Source organism: Podarcis bocagei (genome assembly GCF_964188305.1).
Source record: "Podarcis bocagei genome assembly, chromosome: 2".
In the NCBI taxonomy this organism is placed as follows: Eukaryota; Metazoa; Chordata; class Lepidosauria; order Squamata; family Lacertidae; genus Podarcis; species Podarcis bocagei.
In genome coordinates, this window is record NC_138126.1 from 3,651,589 (window position 1) to 3,668,462 (window position 16,874).

Below are 16,874 nucleotides of genomic sequence, written 5' to 3' on the forward strand. Positions count from 1 at the left end.
TCTGCCATAGTCAAAATAAAAAAATTCCTTCCAGTAGCACCTTAAAGACCAACTAAGTTAGTTCTTGCTATGAGCTTTCGTGTGCATGCAGCTATCCCAGCTATCTGCCTATCTCCCATTCCCACCACCCTTCTGAGTAATACCCCTCCCCACCTTCTCACTATATAGAAGGATCTGGCAACTTCTGTTTCAGTGTATCTGAAGAAGTGTGCATGCACACGAAAGCTCATACCAAGAACTAACTTAGTTGGTCTTTAAGGTGCTACTGGAAGGAATTTTTTTATAGAGACTGTATGTGAGTGAGAGTTTGCGTGTGGGATGATCGTTTACAGCAACCGTGTAATTTTCTCCATCCGTAACTTTTCATGAGCCGATATTGCGGTAGGAATTCCAAAATAACTATGCAAAACCTACAAAGAGGCTCTCAGGATAATGGAGATTGCGAGTATTCCTGCTCCACAGTCCACATCCTCAGCCTGCAGCCCACAAATGCTGAGACCATAATACTTTTATAAGCTCTTAACGAGACCTCAGCTACTTTGTTATACTTTCTTCAACACATGAATATTTTTGAATACTTTTCCAGTGACGTAAATAGCACTTTGGTTTTACTTATTCCGCACAGGAGAGACACTGATCTGCAAGTCTGAGCTCAACTCCTTCCTTGAATCAGAAAAATACAGAGACTTTGAGAGGTATGTCGTTCCTCTTGCCTGGGAGACGGTATCTTTGTAGGTCTCGTTTCATTTTGCGGGAACATGAGAAAAGTCCTGCTGGATTAGGATCAGGGCCCACCTCATCCATCATCCTCTTCTCGCAAGGACCAGGCAAGGAGAACCCCCCCCAAGCAGGGCCAACAACTGTCTTCCCTCTCAGGACTCCCAGCCCCTGAGATTCAGATGAATAATTTCTCCGTAGGGTGGGGGGACTAATAGCTGGGAACTGAAGGAGTGCTACTGAAATGGTGGGTGGTTCTGAGAAGGTGGACACAATGGAGCAGCCTCAGGAAGTAAATGGTGCAGGATTAGGGAATGTGTGTAGTTGCTTGGAGTGTATCAGAAGATGTTACACATTACGGAGGAAGGAGGAAACAATACAGATATTTAGCTTTTTTAGAAGATGGAGAAAGTGTGTCCCTCCAGATGTTGTTCCAGTAGAACTCCCATCATCCCTGGACATTGGCCATCCTTGCTTGGGCTGACGGTACTTTGAGTCCAACCACATCTGGAGGGCCAGAGGTGCCTACCTCAGCATAGAGGATTCCTCTAGAGGCAGTTCTACATGGATACTCTCCCAGAATACCTGTATTTTCCTACATGTCCACCACATATGGTAGAATGTTCCTGATTCACCGCATCTCCAACAATTACTTGACACATTTTTATACATTTTTGAAAGTTTCCATGGTGTTAGATACCATTGATGTTGCATTTTTTGAAAGTTCTCTCTAATCGTGTAACAATTTGTGAATTTCCAATTGATCTTCCATAAATTTTCCCATTGGGCCATGGTTATTGAATGGCCAAAATCCTGGGACCACTTCACCATTGCCACTGTTACCTCCTCCTCCTTGACTGTCCAGTCAAGAAGGAGTCAATAAGTTTTGGAAAGAGTTTTTCTTTTAGAATTTACAAGATCAGATTCGAATCGGGAAATTCTTGTTGAGAACCCCTTTTGTTTGTCAGATTTAAATTTTTCAAATAACTGATGGTATTGGAACCAGTCTGAGATGTGTTCTCTTATTTCCTCAAAGTTTTTAAATTTTATTTGGTTATCTTCATTTTTTAGAAGTGTTTTATATGTTGGCCAGCTTTCCTGAGTATTTTTCCGTTTTACTGCTACGGCTTCTATTGCAGAAGCAGCAAGATTCAACTTTGGACTCTATTGCGATGTTGCAAATTCAGAGAAGGGAGAATACCCTAAGATTCAGAGGAATAACAAAGGACGCAGAGGAAATAATTGAGAGAAAAATCTCAAAAGAGCTAGCAGCTTGGTTAGACCTAGAAGAAGCAGAAGTAACACAAAAAATAGAAAAAGCATTTAGAGTCAAATCTAATGCAGCAAAAGCAAATAACTGGCCGGCTGACTGTTTGGTCTCTTTTAACTCTATGGATTTCAGAAATCGAATTTTACAAGCTAGCAACAAGAAGAAATTCAAGTCGGAAGGAAATGATATTATTGTCCACAAGATTATTCCAAATGAATTGATAAAAAAGAGAGAAGCTTACAAACCTCTAGCCGAGGCACTAAAGGCAAAGGCAGTGGACTATACATGGGAGTACCCGGAAGGCATCTCCCTTTTCTTTAAAGTGCTTGTTGGCATTAGATGCGGACAAGTTCTGGAGAAAGTACCGGAAAGAGCTCGGAGGGAAAAGGCAATTGTTGGGAGAATCAGAGGAAATTGAACAAACAGTTGAGAGTTAGGAGACAGATCTAATAAGGGAATTTATTAAACGTATACTGAGACCTTGAATGTGTAAATTTATTTATTTATTATTTTTTATTAATCCGTTCACGTATCATAAGAAATAAAGTATGGATTATAAATTTATTACTTGGAACGTAAATGGTTTAAATGAAAAATCAAAAAGGAACAAGGTGGAACATATTCTGGTAAAGCAAAAATATGATCTAATCTGTCTGTAAGAAACCCATGCAGCGGAAAAACATAAAAGAGTATTAATAAAAAAAAGATTGGGGCTTGAGTTTATTGCATCAAGTAAAGAAAAAAAGAGAGGGGTGGTAATCTATGTAAAACCTCAGCTGGAGCCAAAACTGCTTTACAATGATGAAAAAGGTCAAACAGTGATTATAGAAGTTAAGATCAATAATGAAAAAGTGATAGTTATTGGAGTTTATGCACCAAATGAAAGAAAATCTGAATTCTATCAATCCTTGGAAGAAAAAGTCATAGAATATCTAGGGGGGGGGAAATTATATTATTAGGAGATTTTAATGGGGTAGTCACTCCAAACATGGAGAGAACAATAAAGAAGAAAGAAAAGAGGCAGAACAAACTCCCAACTGCATTTTTCCAATTAATAGAACTCCTGAATTTGTTTGACTCTTGGAGGTTTAAGAATCCAACAGAGAAAGAATTTACACACTATTCAGAGCCACATAAATCGGCGGGACGAAACGACGCGATCTGGACAACAAAGGATTTATTAAATAATATTACAAAAGCAGAAATCCATCCAAGGACAATTTCAGATCATAGCACAGTCTGGGTTAACTTTAAAGGTAAAGAAGAAAAGATTAAAAGGTGGCAACTTAATGAGAGTATGTTAAACGATGAAAAAACTGTACAGAAGGCCAAGCAAATCTTAGAAGAATATTTTAAGTTTAATTTAAATCAAGGAGTAGATCTAGAGACGGTTTGGGAGGCGGGTAAAGCTGTCATAAGAGACTTCTTTATCCAACAAAACACATTCCAAAGGAAAATAAAGGAGAAGAAAATGGAGATTTGGGAGGAAATTAGAAAAAAACCAAAAACCAGATGATGAACTAATTAAGCAAAATATAAAAATTTTACAGACGCAATTCTCCATGATAATAAACGGAGAGACAGAATGGAAGATAAAATGGTTGCAACATAGAAATTTTGAGTTTGCAAATAAACCTGGCAAACTTCTGGCCTGGCAATTAAAGAAGAAAAAGGAAGATAGAATTATCAATAAAATTAAAATTGAAGACAAATGGATTCAAGAACCGAAGGAAATTAGTAAAACTTTTGCTAGTTTTTTCGGAAAACTATATAAAGAAGGTCCAGAGACTCTGGAAAAAATAATTGATTATTTGGGCAAAAATAAACTAGCAATAATACTGAAATCTTGAACTCACCAATAACAGCTATGGAGGTGCAACAAGCTATACAGAGATCAAAATTAGGAAAGACACTGGGCCCAGATGGTCTCCCAGCTAATTACTATAAAAAGTTAGAACAGGCATTATTTCTTCCAATGAAAGACCTAATGAATAATCTGGCAACTGGAAAGCTACCGAAAACCTGGAAGGACAGCTTTATTACTCTTATCCACAAACAGGGAACAGATGACTCAAACATGGCCAATTACAGACCCATTGCACTGCTAAATAACGATTACAAGATATTTGCAGACATTCTTGCAAATAGATTAAAAATGGTGCTGAAAGAGATAATTCATAAAGATCAAACTGGATTTCTTCCCGGACGATTTATGCAATCCAACATGAGATGTGTGATTAATGTATTAGAATATTTGGATATTAAAATTGATAAACCAGCAGCTATTATGTTGCTGGACGCTGAAAAAGCTTTTGACGTGTCCTGGAAATTTATGAAAAAAATTAATGGAAGAAATCGGACTGGGAGAAAATATTTGTAAAGGAATAAATTCCATCTATTCGGAACAATATGCAAAATTGAAGATCCTTGCTTAATCTAAGAAGGCTTTAGTATGTACAGAAAAAACATCATAAATCACCACAGAGATCGGGTGGACATTCTCTCCGGCTCAACAGCTAAAAGCGGAAGTAACTCACGTATGTGAACAAAACCAGGCGTCAGGATGTGAGACGTCATACAGAACTGTTTAACCCTGTAATTTCTGGTTCTCCTCACAAGAAACGGCAGCCTTGCCATACGTCTGGGTGGACCTTTTGCCGATCTTGTGAAAATCCTCCTCAATTCCCGGGGGGGGGGGACAGACCTATGGCAGCCCTACCTTCTCAACCTTCTTGATATGGTCCAAAGGGAAGCAGAGCAATATTTTTGGCCCCAGCTTGGCCACAGGAGTTACCGGAAGGAGGCGTACAAGGACTCCATCAACATCTTGCAATGTATTAGGACCGATAGAAGCTCCATATAAAGCACTCAGGAGTCCAGCTGTATTTCGTTTCCTGCTTGGCAGGGGGTTGGACTCGATGGCCCTTGTGGTCTGTTCCAACTCTATGATTCTATGATTCAAGGAGGGCTTTATTCCAGCTGCAGTCCTGCAGCATCATAAAGTACCATAAATCAGCCTTCCTACATACAGGGGAGAAGCCAGTGTGGAGAAGTCAAGCATACCTCTGTATACTAGCTGGCTATAGACAGGCAGGGCCCCATCTCTTGGGATGCTGACTCACCACATGAAACTGAGTCAGCATTTCCACTTAGCTTAGTGTTCACTCCTTGATACCCACAACACTCCAACACAATCATCTTAAGGACTCCACTCCCGATTCGTGTAACGTTTACTTCTTAGCCTCTTCTTTTCCTGAAGATATTCACGCAAGGCAGCAGAGGTTTAGGATCAGAGTTTTCCTTCTGCTGCTTGGCCTCCCTTCCCAGGTTGATGAGCCCCTCACTTCCCTCTACGGCACTTGCAGAAACCACCTGCTTGACCATTGGAGACACTATTGGTCTCGTCTGCTCATTGTGCCAGAGCCTGTCATCGCATGCAGTGAAAGTCCCCGACTCATCAAGGGATTGAGACCCATCAATTATCCTCAACTGGTTTAGATGGCCTGTCGAAGCTTTTCCTGGGTTGTGTCTGCTGTTGCATGCTGACAGCGTCTAGGACCCACAGGTGAGAGCTGAGTACAGGTTGGGGATTAATGGTGGACCAATCACCCCAGAAGGAGCCCTATATGTCCCCCCACGAGAGGTACTATCCCAGCCCCAACACCCCATGACATAATACTATTAATGTATTTGATGTCTCAGGAATAAATTTGTGTATCCAGCAATAAAACTAACAGCTTCATCCGATGAATGAATCAATGCTAAATATCCAAGGCTGAAGTTTCCATTAAGTGCAGTTATATATTGATGTTTAATATCGAGCTTCTTCAGTGTGAGACAGATTCCGCTTTGAAATAGAGGAGGTACGTCCAGGAGTGATGCAAATGGAGAAAGGACAGGGAGAGAGGCCTAGGCAGAGAATTTACACTAGGATAGCCCTGTGTCAGAAAACGGGCACGAGATCTGGTGGCACATCATAATTATAAATACTAACTGGGATGACTGCCAATTGAACTTGATGTGTATCATCTTCCTTTGTTCTCTCCCTTGAAACACCAACAGGATTTTGTCTCCCTGCACTCTGAAGCAGACGATGGAGAAGACAGGCAAGAGTTCTGGGGGGCCATCTGTAAATTCAAAAGGAATAACGAAGAAACCATTTGAATGTATAGAGTGTGGAAAGAGCTTCAATCGAAGTGAAACCCTTAGAAAACATCATCGAACTCACACAGGGGAGAAACCATTTAATTGTATGCAGTGTGGGAAAACCTTCAGTCAAAGCGGACACTTAAGACTACATCAACGAACTCACACAGGTGAGAAACCATTTGAATGTATAGAGTGTGGAAAGAGCTTCACTCAAAGCGGACACTTAAGACTACATCAGCGAACTCACACAGGGGAGAAACCATTCAGATGCATGGAGTGTGGAAAGAGCTTCAGTGATAGTGGGAAACTTCGACTACATCATCGAACTCACACAGGGGAGAAACCATTTAAATGTATAGAGTGTGGAAAGAGCTTCTCAAATAGTGGGAAACTTCAACGACATCATCTAACTCACACAGGGGAGAAACCATTCAGATGCATGGAGTGTGGAAAGAGCTTCTCTCAAAGTGGGAAACTTCGACGACATATTCTAACTCACTCAGGTGAGAAACCATTTGAATGTATAGAGTGTGGAAAGAGCTTCAGTCAAAGGGGAAACCTTAGAATACATCAGCGAACTCACACAGGGGAGAAACCATTCAGATGCATGGAGTGTGGAAAGAGCTTCAGTGATAGTGGGAAACTTCGACTACATCATCAAACTCACACAGGGGAGAAACCATTTAAATGTATAGAGTGTGGAAAGAGCTTCAGTCAAAGTGGACACTATAGACTACATCAACGAACTCACACAGTGGAGAAAGCGTTTAAATGTATAGAGTGTGGAAAGAGCTTCAGTCAAAGTGAGAAACTACAACATCATCATCAAACTCATACAGGGGAAAAACCATTTGAATGTATAGAGTGTGGAAAGAGCTTCGCTCATAGTGGGAAACTTCGACGACATACTCTAACTCACTCAGGTGAGAAACCATTTCAATGTATAGAGTGTGGAAAGAGCTTCAGTCTAAGTGAAACCCTTAGAAAACATCAGCGAACTCACACAGGGGAAAAACCATTCAAATGTATAGAGTGTGGAAAGAGCTTCAGTCAAAGTGGACAATATAGACAACATCAACGAACTCACACAGGGGAAAAACCATTTAAATGTACAGAGTGTGGAAAGAGCTTCAGTCTAAGTGAAACCCTTAGAAAACATCAGCGAACTCACACAGGGGAGAAACCATTTAATTGTATGCAGTGTGGGAAAACCTTCAGTCAAAGGGGACACTTAAGAGAACATCAACGAACTCACACAAGTGAAAAACCATTTGAATGTATAGAGTGTGGAAAGAGCTTCAGTCAAAGTGGACACTGTAAACGACATCAACGAACACACATGGGAAAAACCATTTGAATGTATAGAGTGTAGAATGAGCTTCAGTTGAAGTGAAAACTGTTGGCTATTTGCTGTTTATTAGCACTGCAGAGAGCTTGCTGGGGAGACCATGCATTAAAAAGGGACTCAAAAATAACTGAAACAAGGTTTTAATAACAAAAAGAAAAACTCCTTGTACACTAAATACATCAACAACAAACCAGACCCAACCACCGACCCATCCCCCAGGGTAATGAGGGAGCTAGTTGCTGCTCATTATATACTATACCCAAATGCTGACACAGCTTGATTAACACACCTCAGCAGCACCTGCTATGTTTCACAGCTGTAAGACTGGGTCTCGTTATTTGCCCTGGCTCTGACCCTTAAAGACATACACAACTTGTGAAACAATAATGAACCTTCACATTTTAAAGTGACCATTCGACATTTCTCCTGCGGTTCATTATTGTGGAACAAAAACATAAAGCATATTTTGTACATGTCTTTCATGTGTAACCTTTGGAAGAGCTTTAGTAAAAATGTCTGCAATTTGATTGTCACCTGGAACATACTGAAATACAATCATTTCATCAGCAATTAGTTTCTTTACAAACTGTAAACGTAACCTTAAGACTCTAGTGCGCTGCATATTGGTCTCTGAACACAGGATAGCGAGTCCACTCTGGGAATCAAGGTAAACGTTTACTGGTAGTGTTACTTGTATCTGTAGGTCGGCAAATACTTGCAGATACCATTCTATATCACAAGTGGCCTGAATGCATGCACATATTTCATTCTCTGTTGTGGAGAGACAAATAATGGTTTGTGTCTGGGACCTCCATTCAAATGGACAACCGTTATAACAAAACACCATACCAGACACACCCCTGCAATTATTTTGTTCCACTGCACGAGATGCATCGCAGAAAATTTCAAAACCTTTGTCAATACTTGTAAACTGCAACCTATAATGTTTGGTATGTTTAAGGTACATTACCACTCTCTTAAGAGCAGAGAAACATTCTGTTGTGGGCTTTTCCACAAATTTTGCCAGAAAGTGAAAAGCATAAGTTATATCTGGTCTTGAGATTCTTTGAATGAAATTTAGCTTGCCTATAGCAGAATGATACAAAGTTTGGTTAGGAAATTGCTTATCTTCACCTGTAAAGGGGAAACCACACACCATAGGCATTTCCTTCCCATTTACATTTTCTAAACATAGCATTTCAACAAGATCATCAATTTTTGCAGTTTGATGAACCAGGAAAGATCCATTTTTGCCCTTCTCAATTTGCATGGATAAGTAATTTTTAGCTATGCCTAATTCCACCACTTGAGCCAGACATCCTGGAGACCCTGAGCCAGACATCCTGTAGAGTGAAGTCTAATGGGCCTTAGAAAGCACTGCAAATAACAAGGCCAATGGAAGTGATGCTATTCCAGCTGAACTATTTAAAACAACAACAACAACAACAACAACAACAACAACAACAACAACAACAACAACAACAACAATTTATTATTTATACCCTGCCCATCTGGCTGGGTTTCCCCAGCCACTCTGGGTGGCTTCCAACTGAATATTAAAAACAGTAAAGCATCAAACATTAAAACATTAAAAAGTTCCCTAAAGAGGGCTGCCTTCAGATGACTTTAAAAGTAAAATAGTTGTTTATTGCTTTGACATCTGCTGGGAGGGCGTTCCACAGGGCAGGCGCCACTACCGAGAAGGCTCTCTGCCTGGTTCCCTGTAACTTGGCTTCTTGCAATGAGGGAACCGCCAGAAGGCCCTCGGTGCTGGATCTCAGTGTCCAGACTGAATGATGGGGGTGGAGACGCTCCTTCAGGTATACTGGACCGAGTTACCCCATTCAGGACCAAGGAATCCCCCACACCCGCCCGCCCCCTGTCCCCCAAAAACAGTACTTCTGTGTTGTCAGGATTCAACCTCAATCTGTTAGCTGCCATCCATCCTCCAACAGCCTCCAGACACTCACACAGGACCTTCACCGCCTTCACTGGTTCTGATTTAAAGGAGAGGTAATTTTAAAAGATGATGCTGTTAAGGTGCTACACTCAATATGCCAGCAAGTTTGGAAAACTCAGCAGTGGCCTGAGGATTGGAGAACACACTACATCCCAATCCCAAAGAAGGGCAGTGCCAAAGAATGCTCCAACTACCGCACAATTGCACTCATTTCACACACTAGCAAGGTTATGATTAAAATTCTACAAGGCAGGCTCAAGCAGTATGTGGACCGAGAACTCCCAGAAGTGCAAGCTGGATTTAGAAGAGGCAGAGGAACCAGAGACCAAATTGCAAACATGCGCTGGATTATGGAGAAAGCTAGAGAGCTCCAGAAAGACATCTAATTCTGCTTCATTGAATATGCAAAAGCCTTTGTTTTTTTTAATTTCTTTTTATTGAATTTCACTTAAATAACCAAAAGAAAAAACAAAACAACAGTTACAGAAAAAAGAAAGGGAAAAAAAGAAAAAATATCCATACATAACACAAAAATAGCATCAATTTCTGTTACAGTTCCTTGTCTTACTCCTTGAATCTTTATATCTTTAGATATTTAGATCTTTCCTCTACACATGTATTAACCTCCTTCCCTCCCGATTTTGGGCTTCTTGATAAAAATTCTTTCTTTTTTCTGCAGCTAAGAGTTGTTAATGGTTTGCGCATCATAAGATTTATATCAGACCTGCTTTAGTTTTTAAGTTTCTATAGTTTCCTTCAATATATACCATAAATTTATTCCAATCGCTAATAAACTTTGTATTTTTTTAGTTTCTAATTTTTTTGCGTCATTTTTGCTAATTCAACATATTCAAATAATTTTGTTTGCCAATCTCTGACCATTGGGGTATTTGGACTTTTTCAATTTTGTGCAATTAATATTCTAGCCGCTACTGTCGAATATTGGAATACTGTTTTATCTTCTTTTTTAATTTCACCCCCAATTATTCCTACTAGGAAGGCCTCTGGTCTTTTAGGGAAAGTGTATTTAAATATTTTGTTTTTAACTCGTTATTATCTGATCTTATCAGTAAGTCTTCGTAGGTCAATCTTTCTTCTTCCATATCTGCTTTTTTGGTTGTTAAAATGTCAATTGGTGATAACCACCAGGGCGTCTTCCATTCTAAAAGTTTTTTATTTTTCTCCCAAACTTCATATAGTGGCCCTCTAATAATATGACTTGAAAATCCTTTATGTACCTTTTCTTTATTTAGCCACAAGTAGGCGTGCCAACCGAACCTATTGTTGAAACCTTCTAGGTCTAAGAGGTCGGTGTTTTCCAAATTAATCCAATCTTTGATCCAACAAAGGCAGGAGGCCTCGAAGTATAATTTCAAATTTGGCACCGAGAATCCCCCTCTTTCTTTTCGATCTGTGAGTAATTTGAATCTAATTCTCGGTCTTTTCCCTTGCCATATAAATTTCGAAAGAGTTTTCTGCCAATCCTTAAACATTGTGGAACCTCTAATCACAGGGATGTTTTGGAACAAGAATAACATTCTTGGGAGTATGTTCATTTTTATTGCCATCATCCTTCCCGACCACGAAAGTTTCACTCTGTTCCACGTATCTAGATCTTTTTTAATTTCCTTCCACGTTGTCAAGTAATTATCCTGAATTAAGTTTATATTTTTTGTAGTTAGCCAAATTCCTAGATATTTTTTTTTTAGCCACCTTGATTCCATTCTGTATCTCTAATTTTTCTCTTTCATCTTTTCCCAGATTTTTAGTCAGCATTTTTGTCTTTGATTTATTCAATTTAAAACTGGATAGTTTGCCATATTCTTCTAATATTTCCAGAGCCTTACTGACGTTTTTTGCGGCTCTTCTAGGGATAACATCAAATCGTCTGCATACGCTTTTAGTTTGTGTTCTTTCCTTCCTACTTAGATCCCTCGAATCTCTGGTGTTGCTCTTATTTTGTTCGTAATTACCTCTAATACCATAATGAATAAAAGCAGGAATAGAGGGCAACCTTGTCTTGTTCCTTTTTCAATTTTAAATGAATTTGTTAAATTGTTGTTTATAATCAATTTGGCAGATTGATTCGTATAGATTGCTTTTATTCCTTCCATAAATTCACCCTCTAGCTCTGCTTTCTCCATGCTTTTTAGTAGGAACGGCCATGAGACATTGTCGAATGCCTTCTCCGCATCGATAAAAATCAGCACCGCAGGTACTTCATTCTTACACTCCAAATATTCAATGATATTTATGGTATGCCTTACATTGTCTTTGAGTAACCTATTTGGAAGGAATCCTGCTTGATCCTTATGAATTAGGTTTGCTAGACATCTTTTGAGTCTACTTGCCATTACCTCTGCAAAAATTTTGTAATCATTATTTAATAATGATATGGGCCTATAGTTTTTAATATTAAGTTTGTCCGTATCGGGTTTAGGCCTCTTTCCATGTTTCTGGTATCCTTCCTCCTCTCAATATATTATTCATAATGTCATAGAGCACTGGTGTTAATTGATTTTCTAATACTTTATAATATTTAGCTGACAAGCCATCCGGTCCCGGGGCTTTTCCTAATTTCATCTTTCTTATCGCATCCTGGACCTCTTCTACTTTATGGGTTTATTTAATTGTGTTCTTTCTTCCTCTGTTATACTCTTCCCGCTGCAGTCTTCTAAGTATTTTTCTATTCGGATTATTTCTTCCTCTACCTTTTTATACAATTTCTCATAAAATTTGAGGAAATTTTCCTGTATTTCTTTTGGGTCTTCTATCAATTGCTCCTCCATTTTTATCTTATTTATCACATTTTGTTTTTGCCTTCTTCACAATTGCCAAGCTAATAATTTACCTGTTTTGTTAGCTGATTCGAAGTATTTTTGTTTCATTAACTTAATTTTCCATTCAATTTCTTGACTTGTTAGCATTGAATACTGTGTTTGTAATATTTTTGTTATTTGTATATTTTGTTCGTCTTTCGGATTTGCTATTAATTTTTTCTCGCATTCTCTTAACTGACTAAGAATTTCCTCTTTCTTTTGTACTCTTACTTTCCTCTTATAGCTATTTTGCTGAATAAAAAAACCTCTTAGGACCGCTTTACTAGCATCCCAGACTACATCTATACTTGTTTCTTTATTAAGATTCAAATTGAAATAATCTTTTAAAGTGGCTTTGGCCTTTTCAATGACTTCTTCATTCTCCAATAAATATTCATTCATTCTCCATCTGAACCCGCTCTGTGATACACCTTTTATTTCCAACATTATCGAATTGTGATCAGAGAGGGTTCTCGGTTGAATTTCACATTTTAGAGTTCTTAATGTAAGTTCTCTTGAGACCCAGATTTGATCAATTCTGCCCCAGCTCTTATGTGGTTCTGAAAAAAAGGTGAATTGCTTCTCTATTGGGTGTTTGTGTCTCCAGATGTCTACTAAATTCAAATTGTCCTCCAAGTTATTAACTCTCAATATTGTATTTTTCATCTCTATCGAGTTGAATATGACTTGTTTGGGCCTTATTTTTATTCTAAAAGCGTTTTCTATCGTATATGCAATCTCTTGCTTTTCTCCCAAGGAGCAGGCGTCTTTTAATTTCGTGGCTGCTGTCACCATCTGCAGTGATCATGGAGCCCAAGAAAGTAAAATCTCTCACTGCCTCCATTTCTCCCCCTTCTATTTGCCAGGTGATGGAACCAGTGGCCATGATCTTCGTCTTTTTGATGTTGAGCTTCAGACCATATTTTGCGCTCTCCTCTTTCACCCTCATTAAAAGGTTCTTTAATTCCTCCTCACTTTCTGCCATCAAGGTTGTGTCATCTGCATATCTGAGGTTGTTGAGATTTCTTCTGGCAATCTTAATTCCAGCCAAATTACATTAAGATAAGAAAATGGCTGCAGGAGAGGAGCATGGCAGCAAGAGAGAGAAAATGGCTGCGCGATTTGGCTCTTTTATGGAGTCAGCCGGGGCCACGCCCATCTCCCAGGGGAAGGATGCTCCAGACCAGTGGAACAGGAATTTACACTGACTGGGGTAACCTCCCCCTGCCTGTGCCCACTCTCAGGAAACAAGGAATGTTGCATTGGACTGTTCCAATGGATTACATCCCACATGAACTACCAGCTACCTCTGGGCATTGAGGATGGAAATCCTCTCCCCACCTTTGCAACTGGACTTAAAGCACAGACAGGAAGCATCCTTTGCACCTAACAGGGTCAAGGGAGGGTCCACGTATAAGGGGAAAGTTAACTCTTACCATGCCATCCATGGCACAAACACACCCGGTGTTATAGATAGATAGATAGATAGATAGATAGATAGATAGATAAATTTATTGTCATTGTCCGTATATACACAGTATACACAACAACGAAAATCAAACACCCACCCAAAGACCGGGTTCACATATCCGTTTGCACGTATCTCCGACACTCTCATCCTATTCAAACATAATCTATAAAAACATAAAATCCAGAATATAACATGACCTATTAAGGCATAACATAACCTAAAACCTAAAACATAACCTAAAACCTATCTCATTCCTTCCTACTCTCTGCTTGCTAAACCTTGCAACTGGCCCTGAGATCATTATTTAGTGATGTACTCACTGTAGATAGTTTTCACTCAGGTCCACATATGCAACTAAGGGATTGAAAGTGATGTTCAGTGATTGGATAGTTAGAGAAAATGGTTACAGTTGCGTTGTACTGGAGCTGAATATAAGCAGGCTGGCTGAACCCTTCAGTTCAGTTCTGTTCTGGCCTGTGAATAAACAAGAGCTGTTTGAAGAATCGCTGTGTCGTCTGATATGTTCACCCACAACTTAACACCCACAGTGCTTTCTTCATACTGCAATTGAATAATGAAAAGACTTTTTCTAATTCTACTTCTGAGACGGGGAAGGAGGGGCTGCAGGTACCAGAGAAGTCTCCTCGTAAGCCTATTTTCACTCAGAGGCACCATGTGGCAGCCCCAGGGCTTCTGCTTCCTTTGGGTTTAGGGGAAGATCCTGCTCAAATCTTCCATTCTTGGACAAGGTGAGTGAGTGGGTGGTTGTGGAAGAACGCCAGGCACACCTGGATTGAGGTTGAATCCTGACAAGACAGATGCACTGTTTTGGGGGGGACAGGGCAGGCAAGATTGGAGAATTCCTGGTCCTGAAAGGGGTAACTGTGCCCCTGAAGGACCAGGTGTGCAGCCTGGGAGTCATTTTGGACTCACAGCTGTGCATGGAGGCACAGGTCAATTCTGTGTCCATGGCAGTGTCTACCAGCTGCATCTGGTATGTAGGCTGAGACCCTACCTGCTCGCAGACTGTCTCGCCAGAGTGGTGCATGCTCTAGTTATCTCCCGCTTGGACTACTGCAATGCGCTCCACGTGGGGCTACCTTTGAAGGTGACCTGGAAACGACAACTAATCCAGAATGCAGCAGCTATACAGTTGACTAGAAGCGGCCAAGACCACATAACAGCACCAGTCTTGAAAGACCTACATTGGCTCCCAGTATGTTTTCGAGCACCATTCAAAGTGTTGGTACTGACCTTTAAACCATAAGCGGCCTCAGCCCAGTAGACCTGAAGGAGCATCTCCACCCCCATCATTTTGCCTGGACAATGAGGTCCAGCTCCGAGGGCCTTCTGGCGATTCTCTCACTGTGAGAAGCGAAGTTACAGGGAACCGGGCAGAGGGCCGTCTCAGTAGTGGCGCCCGCTCTGTGGAAAGCCCTCCCATCATATATCAAAGAAATAAACAACTATCTGACGTTTAGAAGACATCTGAAGGCAGCTCTGTTTAAGGAAGGTTTTAATGATTGATGTTTTCATGTATTTTTAATATTTTGTTGGAAGCCACCCAGAATGGCTGGGTTTAATAATAATAATAATAATAATAATACTAATAATAATAATACTAATTTTGAACTAATTCTTCAGTCCTGCTTCTGGAGAGTCTTCCTGCAAGCAGACCACTGTGTACACAAGGGTTTCACAAACATGGGTTTCCATCTCTTTTTGGAAGACAACTGCTAAAGACATAGGAAAAACAATCATTGGAAAACAAATAAATATTGATATATATTTATGAAGGCAACCCAGCTTAGGGAAGATTTTTATGTTGATGTTTCAACGTGTAAATAAATAATAATAGTCACACATACTTATATACGTATATTATTTAAACTATACAAATAATTGTAATAAATCAGCACGGCCCCTGCGTCTTATTACTGCCTCCTTGTTACCTAGCCCAGTCTTAAGCAGACATGGATTATGCCTTTCCTCTTCTTCTGGCCTTTTTGAGGAGCCAGGAAGAGTCTCCGTAAGACCCTCAACTTAACTCTATTGAAATGATACAATAACAAAAGTACTGTAAATAAGGAAAGAATAAGTGTGCAGCTGCCACCCTGCTGTGGAGGGAAACATCCATCCATCATCTCGCACACAAATGGGAAGCCCCCCGCTCCCGCCCCCATTTCCACTCTCCGCTGTGGGGAGAGAGGCGACTTGGGGGGAGGAGGGGGCCATTTCCCGACGGAGCCCCAAGAGCAGGAGGCCAAAGGCAGCGCCATCTCTTCCTGTTTCCATCCCAGCACAGGCAGGGGCTGCTCTGCGAACGTAGCTCTAGAGGCGCGCGCCTGCGACAAGGAACCCGAAGTGTCTATAGGTCGGAAGTTTCCAGGGGGGGCAAAGTGGAAAGGGGGAGGTTTCCCGAAGGGGAGGAGGGGTGTGGGTTGACTAGTTCCCCTCACCCCCCCTACTCCGCTTTCTATTGCGGGGAAGGAAACCGGAACAGCGAGCAAGGGAGGCGGAGGTCCAGAGAGGACAAAGAGGTAAAGAGGCTGCGTGGGAAAGGGGGCGATTTAGGGGGAAGAGGAAAAGACAGAGACCCCTCCCGGAAACAGAGCCATAGCTATGGGGGTGGGCTAGCCGGGGGGGGGTTGTTTCTTTGCACCAGGTGGCGCCTCCAGCAGGGCGCCGTTGAGGATGTCTTTGTGGGGACGCAAATGTCTCCAGTTGGGTCTTTGACTCGGGGAAATCAAGCCTAGTTTCCCCCCTGCCCGCAAAAAAGCCCCCCCCCCGGGCCTCATAAGCAGGGGCTCCGATCCCCGAAATCCTGCTGCGAAGGGGGGGGGGCAACACCTGCAGGGATTGCGTGGCAGGATCTCCTTTGGAGCCCCCCCCCATGTTTCTTTTCCCTGGGGGTCCAGGAGGTGCTCAAGGCCCCCGATCCATGCAATCCAGCTGCCCTCTCCTTTCCAGCGCCCCCCCCTCCACACGCGTCTCTTTTCCCCGGGGGCTCACGCGATTCTCGGCAGCCCTGCACCCCTTGGGCGCCTTTGCGAGAACGGAAATGTGATGCCCACCAAGCCCCCCCCCCTGGATTTGATCCCAGGACCCAAACATGACGCCCCCCCCCGCCCTCTGCCGTT

The 16,874-nt window shown here is 41.3% G+C and overlaps 1 protein-coding gene across 1 annotated transcript in view; it reads left to right on the plus strand.

Moving 5' to 3' along the window:
• Positions 1 to 16,874, plus strand: part of LOC308580800 (uncharacterized protein) — a 96,696-nt gene that overhangs the window by 64,974 nt on the left and 14,848 nt on the right. Inside the window, exon 3 of the mRNA XM_081182981.1 lies at positions 6,050 to 7,059. Within this exon, the coding sequence (XP_081039107.1) occupies positions 6,081 to 7,059 (979 nt within the window). The 5' untranslated portion in view covers positions 6,050 to 6,080. The remainder of the gene's footprint in view (positions 1 to 6,049; positions 7,060 to 16,874) is intronic.